General features: G+C 40.4%; 3 protein-coding genes across 4 annotated transcripts in view; 1 reads left to right on the top strand and 2 right to left on the bottom strand.

Moving 5' to 3' along the window:
• Positions 1-117: 117 nt before the first annotated feature.
• Positions 118-2,464, bottom strand: RIOK1 (RIO kinase 1). 2 transcript variants are annotated; one of them, XM_036814490.3, is made up of 4 exons: positions 2,398-2,455; positions 2,260-2,336; positions 880-2,202; positions 118-817 (listed from the first exon to the last, which is right to left on the bottom strand). In XM_036814490.3, the coding sequence occupies exons 2-4, from the start codon at positions 2,317-2,319 to the stop codon at positions 443-445; spliced, it is 1,758 nt and encodes a 585-aa protein (XP_036670385.3). In that variant the 5' UTR covers positions 2,320-2,336; positions 2,398-2,455; the 3' UTR covers positions 118-442. The 2 variants fall into 2 exon arrangements, with proteins under 2 accessions (XP_036670385.3, XP_036670384.3); XM_036814489.3 differs by having other exon boundaries at positions 2,260-2,464.
• A 371-nt stretch (positions 2,465-2,835) lies between these two features.
• Positions 2,836-3,857, top strand: Polr3H (RNA polymerase III subunit H). The gene is made up of 3 exons (XM_017075608.4): positions 2,836-3,043; positions 3,101-3,583; positions 3,643-3,857. The coding sequence occupies exons 1-3, from the start codon at positions 2,933-2,935 to the stop codon at positions 3,772-3,774; spliced, it is 726 nt and encodes a 241-aa protein (XP_016931097.1). The 5' UTR covers positions 2,836-2,932; the 3' UTR covers positions 3,775-3,857.
• Positions 3,858-3,915: 58 nt separating this feature from the next.
• LOC108014484 (F-box/LRR-repeat protein 16) overlaps positions 3,916-15,518 on the bottom strand; it is a 36,126-nt gene continuing 24,523 nt past the window's right edge. The window contains exons 5-6 of the mRNA XM_036815124.3: positions 6,302-6,497; positions 3,916-5,311 (exon numbers count right to left, since the gene is read on the bottom strand). Of these exons, the coding sequence (XP_036671019.3) occupies positions 5,014-5,311; positions 6,302-6,497 (494 nt within the window). The 3' untranslated portion in view covers positions 3,916-5,013. The remainder of the gene's footprint in view (positions 5,312-6,301; positions 6,498-15,518) is intronic.

A 15,518-nucleotide genomic window follows, 5' to 3' on the forward strand; every position in this document is an offset into this window, starting at 1 on the left:
ACTTGCTGCTGGCGTAAGATATTCATTCATAAAACCAAATTTGCTAAGTAAGCGAAAAAATATTTAAAGTATTTCAAACCACCACGTGTGTTCTGCTGAATGGAATTAAAACTGGAGTACTTTACATTTTGATTTAATTAAATAGCTGTGCCGTTTCCACAGCCATTTCATATAGTATTTACAATGAGGAAATAATCTTAACTTGGGTTGCATTGCATTTATGTAATTGTGAATCAGTTCATAAATGATATTTTAATGCTTTAAAATGTTAAACGTCATTAAAAAAAAACGGCAGCATTGAAGGTAGCATTAGCGGGCATATTTAAGAATTGAAAACTAAATATTCTTCCTAATCTTTCTTTTCTTACGACGCATTTAAGTTAAAATTGGAATCAAATAATAAGAACTTAAACTCCTTGCTATATTACTACTATTTACAGTTTTATTTCTTCATACTGCCCATTTTCTCCTTGCGTTTCTTCACGTGCTTTTTCACTTTGACTTTGCGCTGCTCTGCCTTGGCATCCTTTACGGCCTTCTTGCGAGCCTTTTTACTCTCCGGAGACTCCTCCCGTGGTCTTGCAGAGTTTTTGAACCGACTAGCATCGTCATCGTTTTCGTTATCCTGTGAATCCTCGTCTTCGCTTCCGCTCGTTTGGGCATCGCTACCCTCCTCCTCTTTTCCGGTTGTAATTTCAAGGACTTCTGGCTGCTGCTGCACATCCAGATCTGATGTCAGACCTGTGATCTTGCCATAGATGAGATTTTGCTGCACTCCCTGCTTCGCCTTGGCCACATCTCGCTCGAAATGACGAACCTGTGAAGAGAATCTTGGTTGGTAAAATTGTATTGGATGAGGAACAAACTAGAAAAATCTACCTCGTCCAGGCGCTTGGGTATGTAGGTGTTCTGCCACACGGCCTCGTCGATCTTCTCCTGAGCCGAGATGGCGTCAAAGTCACGGTCCTTAATCCGCTCCGAGATGCGTTCCAGACACTCCTCCATGTTATCCGCAGTAATGGTCTGGTCGGTGATGAAGTCGAATAGCTCTTTCACGGTCATCGTGGCAACTGCCCGCTTACGGAAAAACTCCGATATGTTGGTGCAATCCTTACGCAGGAAGTCGAAAGAATGCGGATGGTCGTGCTCCACCGACTGGCTCACGTCGATAATCACCAGCTGACCGTCCTGCAGCAGGATGTTAAACTCTGAAAGATCCGCGTGCACCAGACGACACTGGTTGTAAATCCGCCACATGATGACCACGCAATCTCTGTACAACTCGCGCGCCTTTGAAGTGCTCAGCTCGACGTCCTTCAGCTTCGGCGCGGGCCATCCGTCGCGACCGCAGAAACGCATGACCAGGACATGCGAGCGAAGCAGTATCGGCTCCGGCACTGGAACGCCGGCGTTACGCATCCGTAGGTAGTTTCGCATTTCCTTCTCCGCCCAGGTACGCACCATTTTTCGCGGATTGTGCTTGCAGTAGCCGTGCCGGAAGCGGAACTCACCGGACACATACTTGTCGCGGTCCTTGAAGACCAAAATGGATGTCTTGTAAATCTTGATGGCAAACTCCTCTTCCCCGTTCTTGGAAACAGCATGGTAGACGTTCGCCTCCTTGCCGGTGGAGATGCAGCCGTTGATCTCCTGTATCAAGCCGCGATTCAGCAGCTTGAAGAGAATCATCCGGGTGCGAGGATCCATCACCTGTTCGGCGGTGGCTCTGTCGTGTTTGTCGCGCACCTGGGTCCGCTCGCGCCGATCGAAGTTCACCAGCCGGTTGGCAGCTTGGGCGCTCATATTGGTGGTGGGATCGTACTTCTCCACGTTGATGCGGGCGGAGTATCGGCGCAGCAGCTTATCGTTGGGCTGGTAACTGCTGACGCGTTGTGAGCTACCGGATGATCCTCCAGATCCTCCGCCGGAGCCTCCTCCACTGGCGTTTGTCAGCTGGGGCTGGACATGTAGCTTGTTGAAGCCCGTGTAGGCCTCCTCGTACGTATCGTAGTCATCGCCCACTTCGTCGTAGTCCTCCTCATCGTATTCCTCGGCCTCCTCGTCTTCCGGTTCCTCCTCCTCCTCGTTGGCGGGTTCTATAACTTGGACCAAGTCATCGCTGGCCTCTTTGGGCGTCAGTTTGATGTCCTTGAAGATCTCGTGCTTAACTGTGAGGGTCTTGAAATCGTTTACCCATTCGGACTGCGGAAGAGGACATTTTAAAGGATTTCATTTGCCATTAATAACTATTTTGCTTACACTCCGCAGCTCTTCTTCGTCCTCCTCGGCGTCGCTGTACTTGTGGCTATCGTCGTTCATCGTGGAACATGCAGTTACTAGTAATTCGAAATATATTCTTTCTTATTTATATGGCAAAAGCTCTTAAAGAGTGCTTACAAGTTGAGAAATTTAAGCCCAGAAATTTCACAAATTTGCCAAACCTCCACACGTGTTGCGAATGCCATTCGCAGTAAAACGTTGACATTGTTTTGGTATTTTTCAAGGTCTGTTACCTGAGTGGTATATTTTCTGTCCTAAAACAATAGGGATATTCTTAAAATTATTAAAATATTTTTTAAGTAATGTATTCTACTGAGTTTGCTAACAGTGTTCCGGCAGGCGGCAATTCTGTTATGCAAAAATACGTGGACTAGTTTTGTTAATAGAGACATATATAAACAATAACTGCAATATTTAAAGTATTATATTTTAAAGTTGCTTTTTAATGAAATAGATCAGTTGCGGGTGGACAACTAAACAATAGGAACACCCTAACTATGAGAGAAAGCTTTCATTTAGTATAGTATTTCTTGGTATTTATTCTCTATGTGCATGTGGTCACACTACGTCGTCTGCACATGGAAATTCGCATTCAAAACAATAATATGAACGACCATTAGTTTTGAATTCTATAATATAACAATCAGGCGACATGTTCGTGCTGGCCGAGCTGAAGGACAATGTGCGAATTGCGCCGGACCAGTTCCACCTGAAGTTGGTGGACGCTGTGCGCGACGAGATCGACCGCAAGCTGGCTAACAAGGTGGGTTAACAGCGGTTCCCATGGGAGGTCCTAATTCCTGGCTTCTTTTGCTGGCAGGTCCTGCTCAACGTGGGTCTGTGCATGGCTCTGAAGGATATTGTTTCGCTGAAGGACTCTGTGATCCTGCCGGGCGACGGAGCCTCGCACACGGAGGTGCTCTTCCGGTACGTGGTATTCCGGCCGATGGTGGGCACCGTGATCACCGGAAAGATACGGAATTGCAGCCGGGAAGGGGTCCACGTGACACTGGGCTTCTTCGACGACATCCTCATCCCCCATGCCGCCCTGCAGCATCCCTCCCGCTTTGATGAGGCCGAACAGGCCTGGGTCTGGGAATATCCACTGGAGGATGGCGCCAAGCACGATCTCTTCATGGACGTGGGCGAACCCATTAAGTTCCGGGTCTCACGGGAGATTTTCGAAGAAACGTCGCCCATTGGACCGCCCAAGGCGGAGGCCCAGTCGCAGCAGGGACAAGGCACGTCCTCGGGTGCCGCTTCAGCCACCTCTCAGGAAGTCAAGACACCGTACAGGATTATTGTAAGCCACATTTCGCCTCTGTAAGGGGTTTATCTTCATAGAGTGTGTTCGTTATACAGGGTGCCATCAACGAATCCGGCCTGGGCGTGCTCTCCTGGTGGGATCAGCAGGGCAAAGATGATGAACAGGACGACGAGGATGAGGACGAGTACGACAACGACGAGGATGGCGAAGGCGCCTGCGAGGAATAACCCTGACACCTCAACTGTATAATAAATGCCCCCAGTACCATGTTAAGATGTCGATTTAAAATAGAAAGAGTAATGAACTGAAAGTATTTATATTGACTTTCTACTCTACTATCTGTTCAATTTGATTGAAACACAATTGAGTTCATTTTACCATTTATTTATTTTATCATGTACTTGTAGAGTTGTGTTCTTGTTGGTTTAAGACTGCAGTTTCCAATCTCCATTTGCTTAATGTTCACGATGAAACTCTCACATTGGATTTAAAAACAAAGCATTTACATTAGGTTTGAGTGAGGGCTTTACTTAATGAGGAGAGCAGCTCTATAACGTAAGCTAGATATATAGAGTATCTTTGACGGCCAGAAGTCGATTGTTTATGGTTCGCAGTTGCGATTCGCAACCTGACAACAATTTGCTAAACATTGTGTTAAATATTGACTTCATTGGTAGCGTGCACATCTGTCACCGATTCCTTGCTTAAAATACTTTCAGTAGCCGTAAGATAATTACAGATTAGTCATATGGTACAATCGAAGTAAGGTTCACTGGTCAGGGGCTGCAAAAGTCTAGGATTTGTAAATTTCAATTGCAATTTCAATCTAAAGCTGCCGGCAACTTTTGCACGTTTTTGCTATACTCGTAAATATTTTCGTATTTTCATCTTTTGTTCTTTTGCTTCTTTGAACTAATGTAAGTTAATTGCATATTTTGATTCACTTTGTATTTTGTAATTTGTAATTTCTATTTGTTGCTGTTTGTTCGTCTTTTGGGCGCAATGTTTTGTTTGAATTTTTTGAGTTGGTTTCTTTTTCAGTAATTTACACGTAGACTGTAAGTTTAGTTACAGCGAGAGTAGTAAATAAAACGTTCGTTAAAAACTACAATAATATAAATAATGTATATTTATAAATATAAATATATTTTTATGTATATTAGACATATTGTATTGCATGTAAATAAATATCATCTTCGGGTCTTTTGTGGTACATCATCGTCTTAAACAGATCAACTTAACTAAGTTCCGTATCAAATCACAGCAGAAATCATAAAAAGTCTAAAACTATAAGGGATAGAGTACAGTGTTGACGGAAAGTTAAAGTCACATAGCACGCGAGGAACTTGCTGACTGGAGGTTAAGTGTACCAAATTAGCATACTCGAAAGTTTCGCCGCACCGCACCGAATCCAAACCGAACCGAAAATCAGTGCTCCGTGAGCTCCATCCATGTCCACCCATCGATTATTCTATGATCAGGCAGCGGGGCAGGTGCTCCTTCAGGTAGTCGAACAGCTCGTGCGACGCCCCCGGGCAGTTGGTCAGTTCCAGCTCCTGCAGGTGCCTCAACTGGATCAGGCTGGACAGACCCGACGAGGTCAGCAGCGGGCATCCGGCCAGGGACAGCACCTGCAGGTTCCGCATCGAGCACAGGTGCTGCAGACCGAAGTCGCGCACCTGGGAGCACCAGCGCAGGAAGAGGGCGGTCAGCGACAGCATCGTGGAGATGTAGCCCACGCCAATGTCCGTTATGTGCACGCATCTGAAAGATAAAAAAGAAGTTCCAGCTATTATACGGATACAACAAATCAGTTCGATTTTCCTGTATAAGCAGTATAAGCAAGTATATACTCCATAAAAATACTTAGAAGTTGTAAAGTATGTTGGTAACTTGGATACGATTTTCAAATATTTTTGCAATATGATTTGTACCGAGTTAAGTATACTTACTTTCTAATATATTACTGTACCCTTTTCAACAGGAACTATCTCAACCACATATTTATTGATTCACATTTAAGCCCGAACGATTGCCATATATGTATTTATATGATTGCATGATGAAGCCAAGGATTTCATGGCAATTATCCGGGAATATATATTCTATATATGTATGTGGCACTGAGCTGGATGTATTCACATGTGTGCGAGAAGGTTGCCCAGCAATATTTATAGAAGACATTTTTGAAACTGAGTACAATCAGATTGTTGTGAGAGTTGCAAAATGGGAAGACAGCCATGCACTGGAAAAATGCCTTCGTACATAAATGTATAATAAAAAGGAATTGCACGCATTTTATTGATTGTAAGTATCCATATACCGAAATATATTACAAGACTTATAAAAAGTCAACCAATTTTAAAACAAGTGTATTTAAAATGTTTAAGAGTTTGCATTATGTTATGTTTTATGATAGAGTTTGATACAAACAAAAATAGTATTAAAATGATAAGTGTATTGCTTTTAGACATCTTTAACGATATATTCCTTAGTTTTTCCTTTTGATCTTTTTTATATATCCCCTTTTCGAAAAAAATATGTTTACTTTTCATGGTTTTTTGTAAATTTTAAAGGACTAGTTTAAGAACTTTCGTTAAGTGGACCTTGCTGCAGTGTGCCACGACTAATGGTTGCCACCGGAGATGAGGTTCAGCTACTCGGCGACGGAAATTGAATTTTACTCATGAATAATTACGGAATGGGTAGGGCCAGGTGGGCGCCCCACCCTGTTCCCCGGGTAATCGCACTCACCTATCCAGGGTCAGCTCCTCCAGCTGGTTCAGATCACAGGCGATATACTCGAGCGAGGCGTCCGTAATGCGGGGACACCAGGACAGGTCCAGGGCGCGCAGCTTCTGCAGGTTCTCGGCAATCAGCTCCACTCCGTCGTCCGTCAGTTTGCTGCAGCCGGAGAGGCTCAGCACCGTGAGATGCGGCAGGGAGTGCACTGCAATTGGAGGAGGAGGGCGGAGTTTGGCATTAGTTTTGGGTATCAGCTGGGACTGGAGGAGGAACTAACGGCCCGGCAGCGAAGCATTCGCCTCACGTAGCCCGCTGCAGATGCTCCACTTCGCAGGGAGCACGTCCCAGGAAACGACTCCCCTGGAGTCGGAATATAAGTATGTTTGGCAGCTAATGCCTGCCCATTGGTACCGTAAGTTGCCCCCGTTTAAGTCTACATTTAAGGATACAAGTTTCACATAAGTTTCAGCCCGTAAAGTTGAAAATGAACTACTGGGTCAACTAAAGTCATACATATTTCCCCAAGTTCTTTTATGAAAGATGTTTTATATCGAATACTAAATGTTTACCGATTTAAAAGCAATAATTACTAATGATATTCAACTTATACCTATTTTCAGCAACACAAAAATTAAAACCAAGAAACATCATTGAGAATTGGAATCTTTTAAAAGCTTTTATTGTATGACCATCACGGTAATTGGCAGACCATTAGACGGATCTAATTGACATAATTAAACGAGTTTCTAAATACAAATTGCTTTTGACATAAAATACTCTAGGCATTCAGCCAAATGTGAGTTTGAAAGACGCACAATGCAATACGAGTGGTAATTAGGTTTTGTGGTTATTCATAAGATGTGGCACCCAGAACCCATTTACATAAAGCTGACTTGCTCCAGATTTGCCGCTAATCTCTATTCAGTCTTGAGATAGACTAATGTGTTATGTATCTAATTACAAGCCTGGCTATTTAAAGCCCACAGCCTCAACTGATGTTCTACTTAAACCGAGCCAGTTTCTCGGCTCGTTCCATTTATGTCGACTTTACTTTGCTCTGTTCCACATTTTGCAGTGTCATTTTCTGGCATGTTTGTCCTGCTTTTCCTTTGCTCAACTCTCCTTGCGAATCAGGGATTATTTGTCCTTTCTGTGGATAAAGGCACTAACCCAGCTTTGTTGGCTAAGCTTTTGAGTTTGGAGCATGTGGGGTGTATTAGGGAAGAAGAATAATGGGAAAGGTTTTCTTTAAAATTAAGATGGTTCCCCGCCCCCAACTTTCATAAATATTCCATTTTAAAACTTCGATCTAAGAGCTACACCTCATTAAAGCCATTTTAGATTATTTGAAACGATTGAAACATCTTTAAAATAATCAAAAGTGTATTTTAAATATAATTATTACTTTATTATATATTTATGTATTTCAACAAAGTTTCAGTTGCCATGAAAATAATATATTTAGCATTCAAGTTAACTATTTTTTGACGACAGGATATAAACATACTTAACTTGTCTAGTAAATGTTTAGATCCATGTTCCCTATTAATAATCGCTTGTAGGACAAACCGCAAACAATGAATCAAATTTGATTTTGTTGATGGCATCAATCAAAATGTTTTCTCAGAAAGTCAAAGAGTTGACGGCTTCTGCTGATTATAAATACCCGATAAGGGATAATGGATAACTTATAATGTGTAACGGTAGTGCACGACTGCAATTACCGTTCGTAAGCCGCTTAGACTTTGCTAATGGGAATTAGGCATATTCCCTTGGTCAGAAGGGAAAGGTGGGTGAGTCGGCGGCCCAAAAGAAGAGGACACGTGCGGCGGCTGCATAAACAGAGATAAAGCGCCCAAAGAAAACAAACTCCAAGGCAATATAATGCGAATGTATGTTTGCGGGAAACTCCCATTCCAACCCATCCCATTTCCATCCCCATCCCCCAAACACTTCATCCCCTTCCCAGAGTTGAAAGAAGTCGAAAAATGCAGGGTCCGGTCGACTAAGCCGCTTTGTATTCACTTAGAGTCACTCTATATTCACCTCAGACTCACTCAAGAAAACCACTAAACTAATCGGAAAATATCTAAAATTAAGGTAACAGTATAATTATATTAAATTAATCATGAAATATATAAAAATGAAATGCGGATAATATTAATAGCATAAATTCATAGTCTATTTTAAAAATATTATAAACTCTTAACTCAAAACATACATACTGTTTGTAACACTACTCCCTATTTATTTCCATTTAAATAACTTTTAAAATGAAGTTTTTATGTTTTAGACCTGAGTGACAAATTTAACAATTATATATGTTTTAATAATTTTATTATTTGACTTTTTTTTGGGCAGTGCACTCACATATGCTTGCTAGTGTGGGTGGCTATGTGGCCCACTTTGTAACCGCCAGATACTCAGAAACTTAGATACTTGCTAGGAGCAGTAGAGCGCTCCTCTTGTTTGGCTTCTGACCAAAAAACCACAAGGCATACGAAAAGCGATTTGAATTACAAAAAATGCGCCAACGAGCGAATCCACACGAAGATAACCGCGATACTACATAGCTTCTGAACCAAAGGGAAAACTAAGGCAAACAGCCTTCTGAATGGGGCCTATGAAAAATTAACACAACCAGCGTGCTCTACTCGACTTTTCTATTGACTAACTAAACTGAAACGAAGCTTTTATGCAGTGTATATATATAAAGAATTTTATTAGTAGAGTTTTGGGGAGTTTATAAAAGGACTGAGGGCATAAAGGTTTATAAATGGAAAATCAGCTTTGGAAAAAGTAGCTTTCAATTGTAGAATTTAATGCTTGCACAGAGATTATTAAATATTTAAGTCTGCTTATTTTTAAAACATAGTTATACAGAATAATTAAGTATACTTGAAATAAGTGTTCCTAGCTTTGTTCGCTTAAAGATACTTTGAATAACTCTTTAGATAAAAGACTTTACTGTCAAAGAGAAGCTGTAGAATGTTCAAGTTAAGAAAAATGCTACTTCAATTGCCCAAATCAATTGGAATGTGCTGATAGGCTATCTGATTTGAAGTAAGTATACTTCGCCCCTTCCGCATCCTCGTCCATTTAAGAAATTGCAACATTCGTGGAATCCCCTTTTCATCTGGATCTCTATTGGCTAAGGAATCGCAAATCCATGGCTAATGCATATTCAGTCGTAATTGAGGGGGCGCTGTGCCGAGAAGCCACAGCAGTGACAATAACCGTAACGCTGACGACCAACTTGGCCAAGTTGCCAGGCGACGCAGCTCCTCAAGGAGCTAACTGTAATTGTATCTATCGAGCGGTGGATGTGGATGCAGTACAATCCACAATGGCAACGGCGACGCCCCAAAAGCTAAAAACCGCAAAAACATCCAACGACAAAGGCGCCTCTGTGCACACAAACATCTAGTGCAGACAGTATAGCTTCAGTATGACGGACATCTGGGCAACAAGTCGTTTTAAAAAGCTAATTTATTATAATAAATTATTCAAGTAATAAGTATAGTTTTCAAGGATGGTACTCTAAACTAAAAAAAGGTCTTTGTAAATATTTTCTTATTGAAAATATGTTAATTTAATCTTAAATTTGTATAGAATCTTCAGAAAAATCGAAATTAATATGTATCACGATAAAATATAATTTTAACCAAGTGAAACTATATTTAACCATTCAAACTCATTCTTAAGTTTTTATAACAATGAAACCGCGAATCTTCAGGACAAGGGGACAAACATTCTCCACACTGAATTTTTTCATAGCTTTTACTGTTTAATGCATTATACCTAGACCGCGAATTCTTTAGAAGAAAAGGCAAAAAGTATTTGGCATCGTCATCACGAATACGAGAACATGATTATTTTTACTCGTTATATCGCCATCAAATCGGGAAGGGCTCTGTATGTATTATTGCCAATATAGAGGGACCCCACTGTACATATGTGTACTTTACCAAGCACAGACGTAGATACAGTTACGATGCACTAAGTCGTGATGGAAACTGTGATTAAGAGCCGCCGGCGACACAGACAGACCACAATGCGATAGGAATAATAAAGAGGGCGGAGAGACGGGGTGTCGGTGATCGATAATGATCGCAGCCAGAGTGACATCGATTGAATTACACCCGGAGCGAATTCAGAGCATGGGCATTAGCGTTAGAAGCCCCTCAGATCGCCCAGATCGACCGGATCGCATCTCCCCCAGAGGAACCGGCGCTTATTTATCGCGCCTGCAATCACCGCTGAAATTCATTTCGTTATCAGCGCTCCATCGACGCGCATCCATCTCGTGGTTCTCGATTCGAGTCCCGATCCGAAATCTATTTCGAATCACTTCCAAATCCAGATCCTGTGTTGCAGTTTCGTTTTGTGACCGACACTAACGGGTAATTGTTCGGCCTCTAAAAGCCGCTTTTCAGGATTACTCGTTTTTGCGATCACAAATCCTGAAATTGCAGCAAAGAGCAGCAAAATCTTGGAACCAGTGAAAAAACTATGCAGTTTTGTGTGCACAGAAAAGTGAAGAGAACATTAAATATATTCCAATTTATCCTTGATCCTTTCAAAATAAATGTATCCTATCAACTTTTGAATAATGTTAAAGAGTGTTGCATCAAATTAAAACAAAGTGTCAGTTTAAAGTGAATATTAACAGAATTGTGAAGGTTTGTGGATATTTTTTTAGCCATATCTCTTCAGATATTTAAAAGGAATGCAGACAAGTTCTACTCTAATATTTTTTGTTTTTTGAGGAAAACTACAAAAAAACAATTCTTTATAGTGTATAAAGTATCAAAACAGTAGCCTTCCTTTAAGATTGTCTATGTGCTATTTACATACTGCACTTTATTGATAAGGAAATTGAATGCCAAGCTGGTGAATATAACTTAATCTTGAAATGTTTACCCTGACGAGTTCAAGAGAGAGTTGTAGATTATATAATAGGTCGTCGGACATTAGTCCTCACTGATTGTAAACCACATGTAAACCTTAGATTTAATAAGCCTCTTTCCTCTTCCTTAAATATGGCAACTGTATTTTTCAGATCCATCTCATTATTGACTTTCCATTTATTTTGGGCTGCGCGATGGATAGGAAAAAGCAAATTTCTAGCCGCCAAAGTTGGAAATGATTCATTGGGTCTATGAATAAATTGGGTTCATTTTCGGGGAGTTTCCGCCGGATTACGAGTCCGGAGAGGTGATGAGGGCAGGGAAAAGTCCACCTGGCTGCTTGATATGGAAATGGGAATTCGCGCTTGACAAGACAGCGCATCAAAAATAGTGTCCCAAATCGTTGCTTTATATTCCCAAAGCACACGCACTCGTTGAGACAGAGACAAGTGTCAATAGAAGGACATGGGCAGGGGAAGGGGAAGGACATGGGCAGGGGAAAGGGAAGGGGAACACAAACATGTCAGGCAAACAACTTGTAACTTGTGTATCCATGAGATACATTTACATTTCCCATAACAACTAGCGACGTTTATGCGAGGCTCGTTTGGCATTCAGCCTCAGTTTCTGTTTTTCCCAGTTCAGAGCTCCACTTTTCCCATTTTTCACACATCGAAAATATTTGGACTGTTCTCGTTGACGGTTGGAATTTGATTTGCTCATTAACAAAAAGTTTCCGACCATAAGCTTTCGTTTGAAGGGCCAAATCGTATATATTTTATATTCTCTCTGAAAACTTTTTTGTTGGTTTCCTGCCAGTTCCAGTTTTTCAATAGGGACAACTCACAATTTCATGCTTATTGGCAGCTCAGGGCTCTTGTCAGGGCTTTCATTCTGCTCCTTTTGCCAACGATTTGTATTGATTTTTCGGGTTATTTCACATAAACATGTGCTCACATAACGGTTAGCAGTTGTTTATGACATTCATTCGATGATTGCCGGTTTTTCAAATTGCCTCGTTTAGACTCAATGGGGGAAATGGCATTTGCTCGAAGTTTTCCCATTCAGCCAACACTTAATTGAGCTACGGTGCGTATGAGTGATGCGAATATTGCGCATACGTACTGATGAAATAATTCTGAGTTACTCATGTAAGGATCTTGTTCCGAGTATCTTGCCCTTAACTAAAAATGTTGGTTTAAGCAATGATACCAAAAATCATAGACAATTTAAGCATTTTCGCATTGATGTTTATATTAAGTTGAAAATCTTAAGTTTTTGGGGATCTTCAAATCGGAATTTAATATAAAACTCGTATTCATTCAATTAAAAAATGCTAAAAGTAAATATTTTGTACCATGACTCAAATATTTTAAAATTAATTTTTACAATTTAACGTGTGTAATATAAATTAAATGTGGGTTTGTTTTGAATTTAAAACTTAAGCACGACAATTGGAACTTAATTAATTAAATTTTAATTTATTTGATCATCGATGTTGTGTCAAAAATTAAAACTGGAGGTGTGAAGCAATTAATTATAATCATTTTAGGCCGATGCCAGTCAAACTTAAATCAATAATTTAAGCCGATTTTCATACTTTGGCCAAGAAAATTGAAACCATTGGAGCAAGCTCCAAGAAAGCTGCTTAAAGTTTGAGTTCAGTTGGCTGCCAGTGGCAGTGGACGACGATGGCAGTCATTATGCCAATTACTCAGAAGTGGGGCAGGGCGCCGAGTTGCGGGAAAATGCCATGAAATTTCACTGTGGCAACAAAACTTTTACGAGTATATTAAATAAGGCAGCAGAGGCAGTGGGATGAAAGCATTTCAGCTTAATCTGCTGCTGCTGAATCTACAAGACGCTTTTCAGTGTAAATTTCTTTGTAAATTTAATATTCGAAATGGTTTCTTGACGAATCAAATGCCATCAAAGGCACTGCAGTCGCAGAAAGTTAACAATAAATACTTCTTTGTTTGGTGACTTTGCCTTGAATCTGATTTCCACGTCAATAAACACTTTGTAACATTTGGAATTGTTGATTTAAAATTATTTCAGGCATAAGTAAGGTCTTGAAATTATTGTAGAATTCCTGAAAATCTTTCATTCTTCTATAAAGCTAAAGAAGATTAACGAACAATTCTTGGAATGCTTTGATAATCATGAAACAACACCATAATGTTTGAGTAAACGAATACTCTTCGTGGATGTTTTAACTTAACTGTGTTGAACAAAAAAAATGAATAACACTTAATCTTACAGAAAAAAAAACAACTTCAGGAATAGCTAAGTTATGAGATAGAAAATGTCTAGTTAAAGTTCTTCCTAAATGAGCACTTTTCAAATTTCCCAAACCACTTAAGTTCGTCAAAGTTTCGCGAATATTATTTCAAAGCTTGACTTTTAAACTTAAAATATTATAAGGCAGAAGGGAAGTTACTTTTATTAACACCAGAAACCAGTTAACTATAAGTTGGAAAATGTCTACTTTAAATTTTTCCGAGCTGAGGATTTTCCAAAGCTGCTGTGATAAAGTAAATCTTACCCAATTTCCTGGCCTGTGGGGAACTGAACTGTGGCTTAACCGCTTTAGGGTTTAAGTGGCCTGTCAATTACCGGCAAACTTTGAGGCCAAACAATGAATGCGTAAATGAGCAGGGAGAGGTCGCCTTGGGGTCAGGGGTCGCGGGTCGGGGTTCGCGAATCGCGGGATGAGTTTCCCAGCATAGGCAAATAATGTTCGAGACGTGCAGGCCTCATTAGGCCTCCCCCTCATTACAGTTGCCATGGAAAACGGGAAGTGGGTGGAAAATGGGTGGCAAATGGGTGGAATGTGCCTGGAAAATGCGAGGAGTGGGCGGCATGAACTACCGCGAAATGCGATGAGGTTGCGCAACAGCAGATTAGCTCCCCTTTGGGGTTGAGTTTTCAAAGGCAGTGGTTTAATAAAAAAAACCAAAAGAGGATTTTCTAACCTGAAATTAAAATTTAAAAATAGCACCTAATCCACCTACAAAACATATTACTCTTCGTAAGATAAAACTCTTCACAAGCTCTCATCTTAAATCCTGCATAAATCAAAGCTGGCATCTGTAGCCTTGGTGAATTTGAATACACCCATCTTATGATGATGATAAATTCACATGCTATGTTTTTATTATATACGTTTCTATCTGTTCTGTCTTGTTATAACCATAAATTGTGCACTAATTTATGCAAATGATACGATACAAATTTGCCAAAAGGCTAAAGAAAAAAAAATAACATTGAAAGCGTGCCACAGCGAAAAAGACGAAAATAAGATTTAGCTACAATTACGATACTTTTGGCAGTCTGACAGATTTCGACGGCGAACAATTTCAATCAGAAATAATTTCGGATTTGTGTTTTCAAAAGGGTTTTGCTTGTCAGAGCGGTAATTGAGATTACTGTGTTCGAGGGTATATTTATATATCTGTTATAGGGTTTGGCTTTCGTTGAGCTCTTTATTTTTATTGATATCCTTGGTGCCTTGGTGTTTAAATAATCATCTTTCAGTTACTTATTTTGAAAGCAAAAAAAAGTTTAGGACAGAAGTTTAAAATTGGAAAACAAATGGGTTAAAATGGGTTAAAACCAACTAACTTAATTGGGTTTGATAGAGCCGATTCTAAATTGTCAACTTCAATAAATAAGCTTAAAAAATAAAATCAACTGTTAAACCAAATTGCTTCTTGCTTGGGATATAAATAAACAACAAATTTTGTAAAGTTTTAAATCTGCAAATAAAATATTAAAGATTCAAGAAATAATTGATTACTTTAAATATGTTTTCAATTTACGAAATTATCAAAACCTCCTGTCTTGCCGTAGTTACCCTCCAATAGAGAATATATCTACATAATTTAATAAGTAATTTCTTAAAACTCAATCGACCTCACACAGAGTCTTGATGGGAACTTCCCACCGGGGTGGCCTTATGAAAAATGCATTTAAAACGCTCAGCAGGATTGCCGGTTAATGGTCCCCGTGTGCTGGATCCTTCCTCACACACCTGTGCTCTGTCTGCTCGCGTAGTTTTCCTGCGTTTTCCCACATTTTCCTGCATTTTCCACGCACTTCACATGTCGTGTGTGCGAATTTGATTGGCAGTTGGCCGAAGCCTCTGGAGTCCTCCCCTGTGACTTGGCTCACATCTTTTCCCGGCATTTTGAACAGCAAAAAAGGAAATTGTTAACCCAGTTTCGTGCCCTGTTGTCTGTTCGTCCACTTTTCCGCTCTGCTTCTTGAGCATTTTCACGGAAAACTTTAATGACGTCAATTACTCCTCCCCGCTT

The sequence above is a fragment of the Drosophila suzukii genome, chromosome 3 (assembly GCF_043229965.1).
Source record: "Drosophila suzukii chromosome 3, CBGP_Dsuzu_IsoJpt1.0, whole genome shotgun sequence".
NCBI classification, from domain to species: Eukaryota; Metazoa; Arthropoda; class Insecta; order Diptera; family Drosophilidae; genus Drosophila; species Drosophila suzukii.

Coding starts and splice junctions, on each gene's coding strand:
- RIOK1 (XM_036814489.3), bottom strand. CDS start 2,319: ATGAACGACGATAGCCACAAGTACAGCGACGCCGAGGAGGACGAAGAA. Junction 2,203..2,259: donor ACGAAGAAGAGCTGCGGAGT/GTAAGCAAAATA, acceptor CCTCTTCCGCAG/TCCGAATGGGTAAACGATTT. Junction 818..879: donor TACCCAAGCGCCTGGACGAG/GTAGATTTTTCT, acceptor TTCTCTTCACAG/GTTCGTCATTTCGAGCGAGA.
- Polr3H (XM_017075608.4), top strand. CDS start 2,933: ATGTTCGTGCTGGCCGAGCTGAAGGACAATGTGCGAATTGCGCCGGAC. Junction 3,044..3,100: donor ACCGCAAGCTGGCTAACAAG/GTGGGTTAACAG, acceptor TTTTGCTGGCAG/GTCCTGCTCAACGTGGGTCT. Junction 3,584..3,642: donor AGACACCGTACAGGATTATT/GTAAGCCACATT, acceptor TTCGTTATACAG/GGTGCCATCAACGAATCCGG.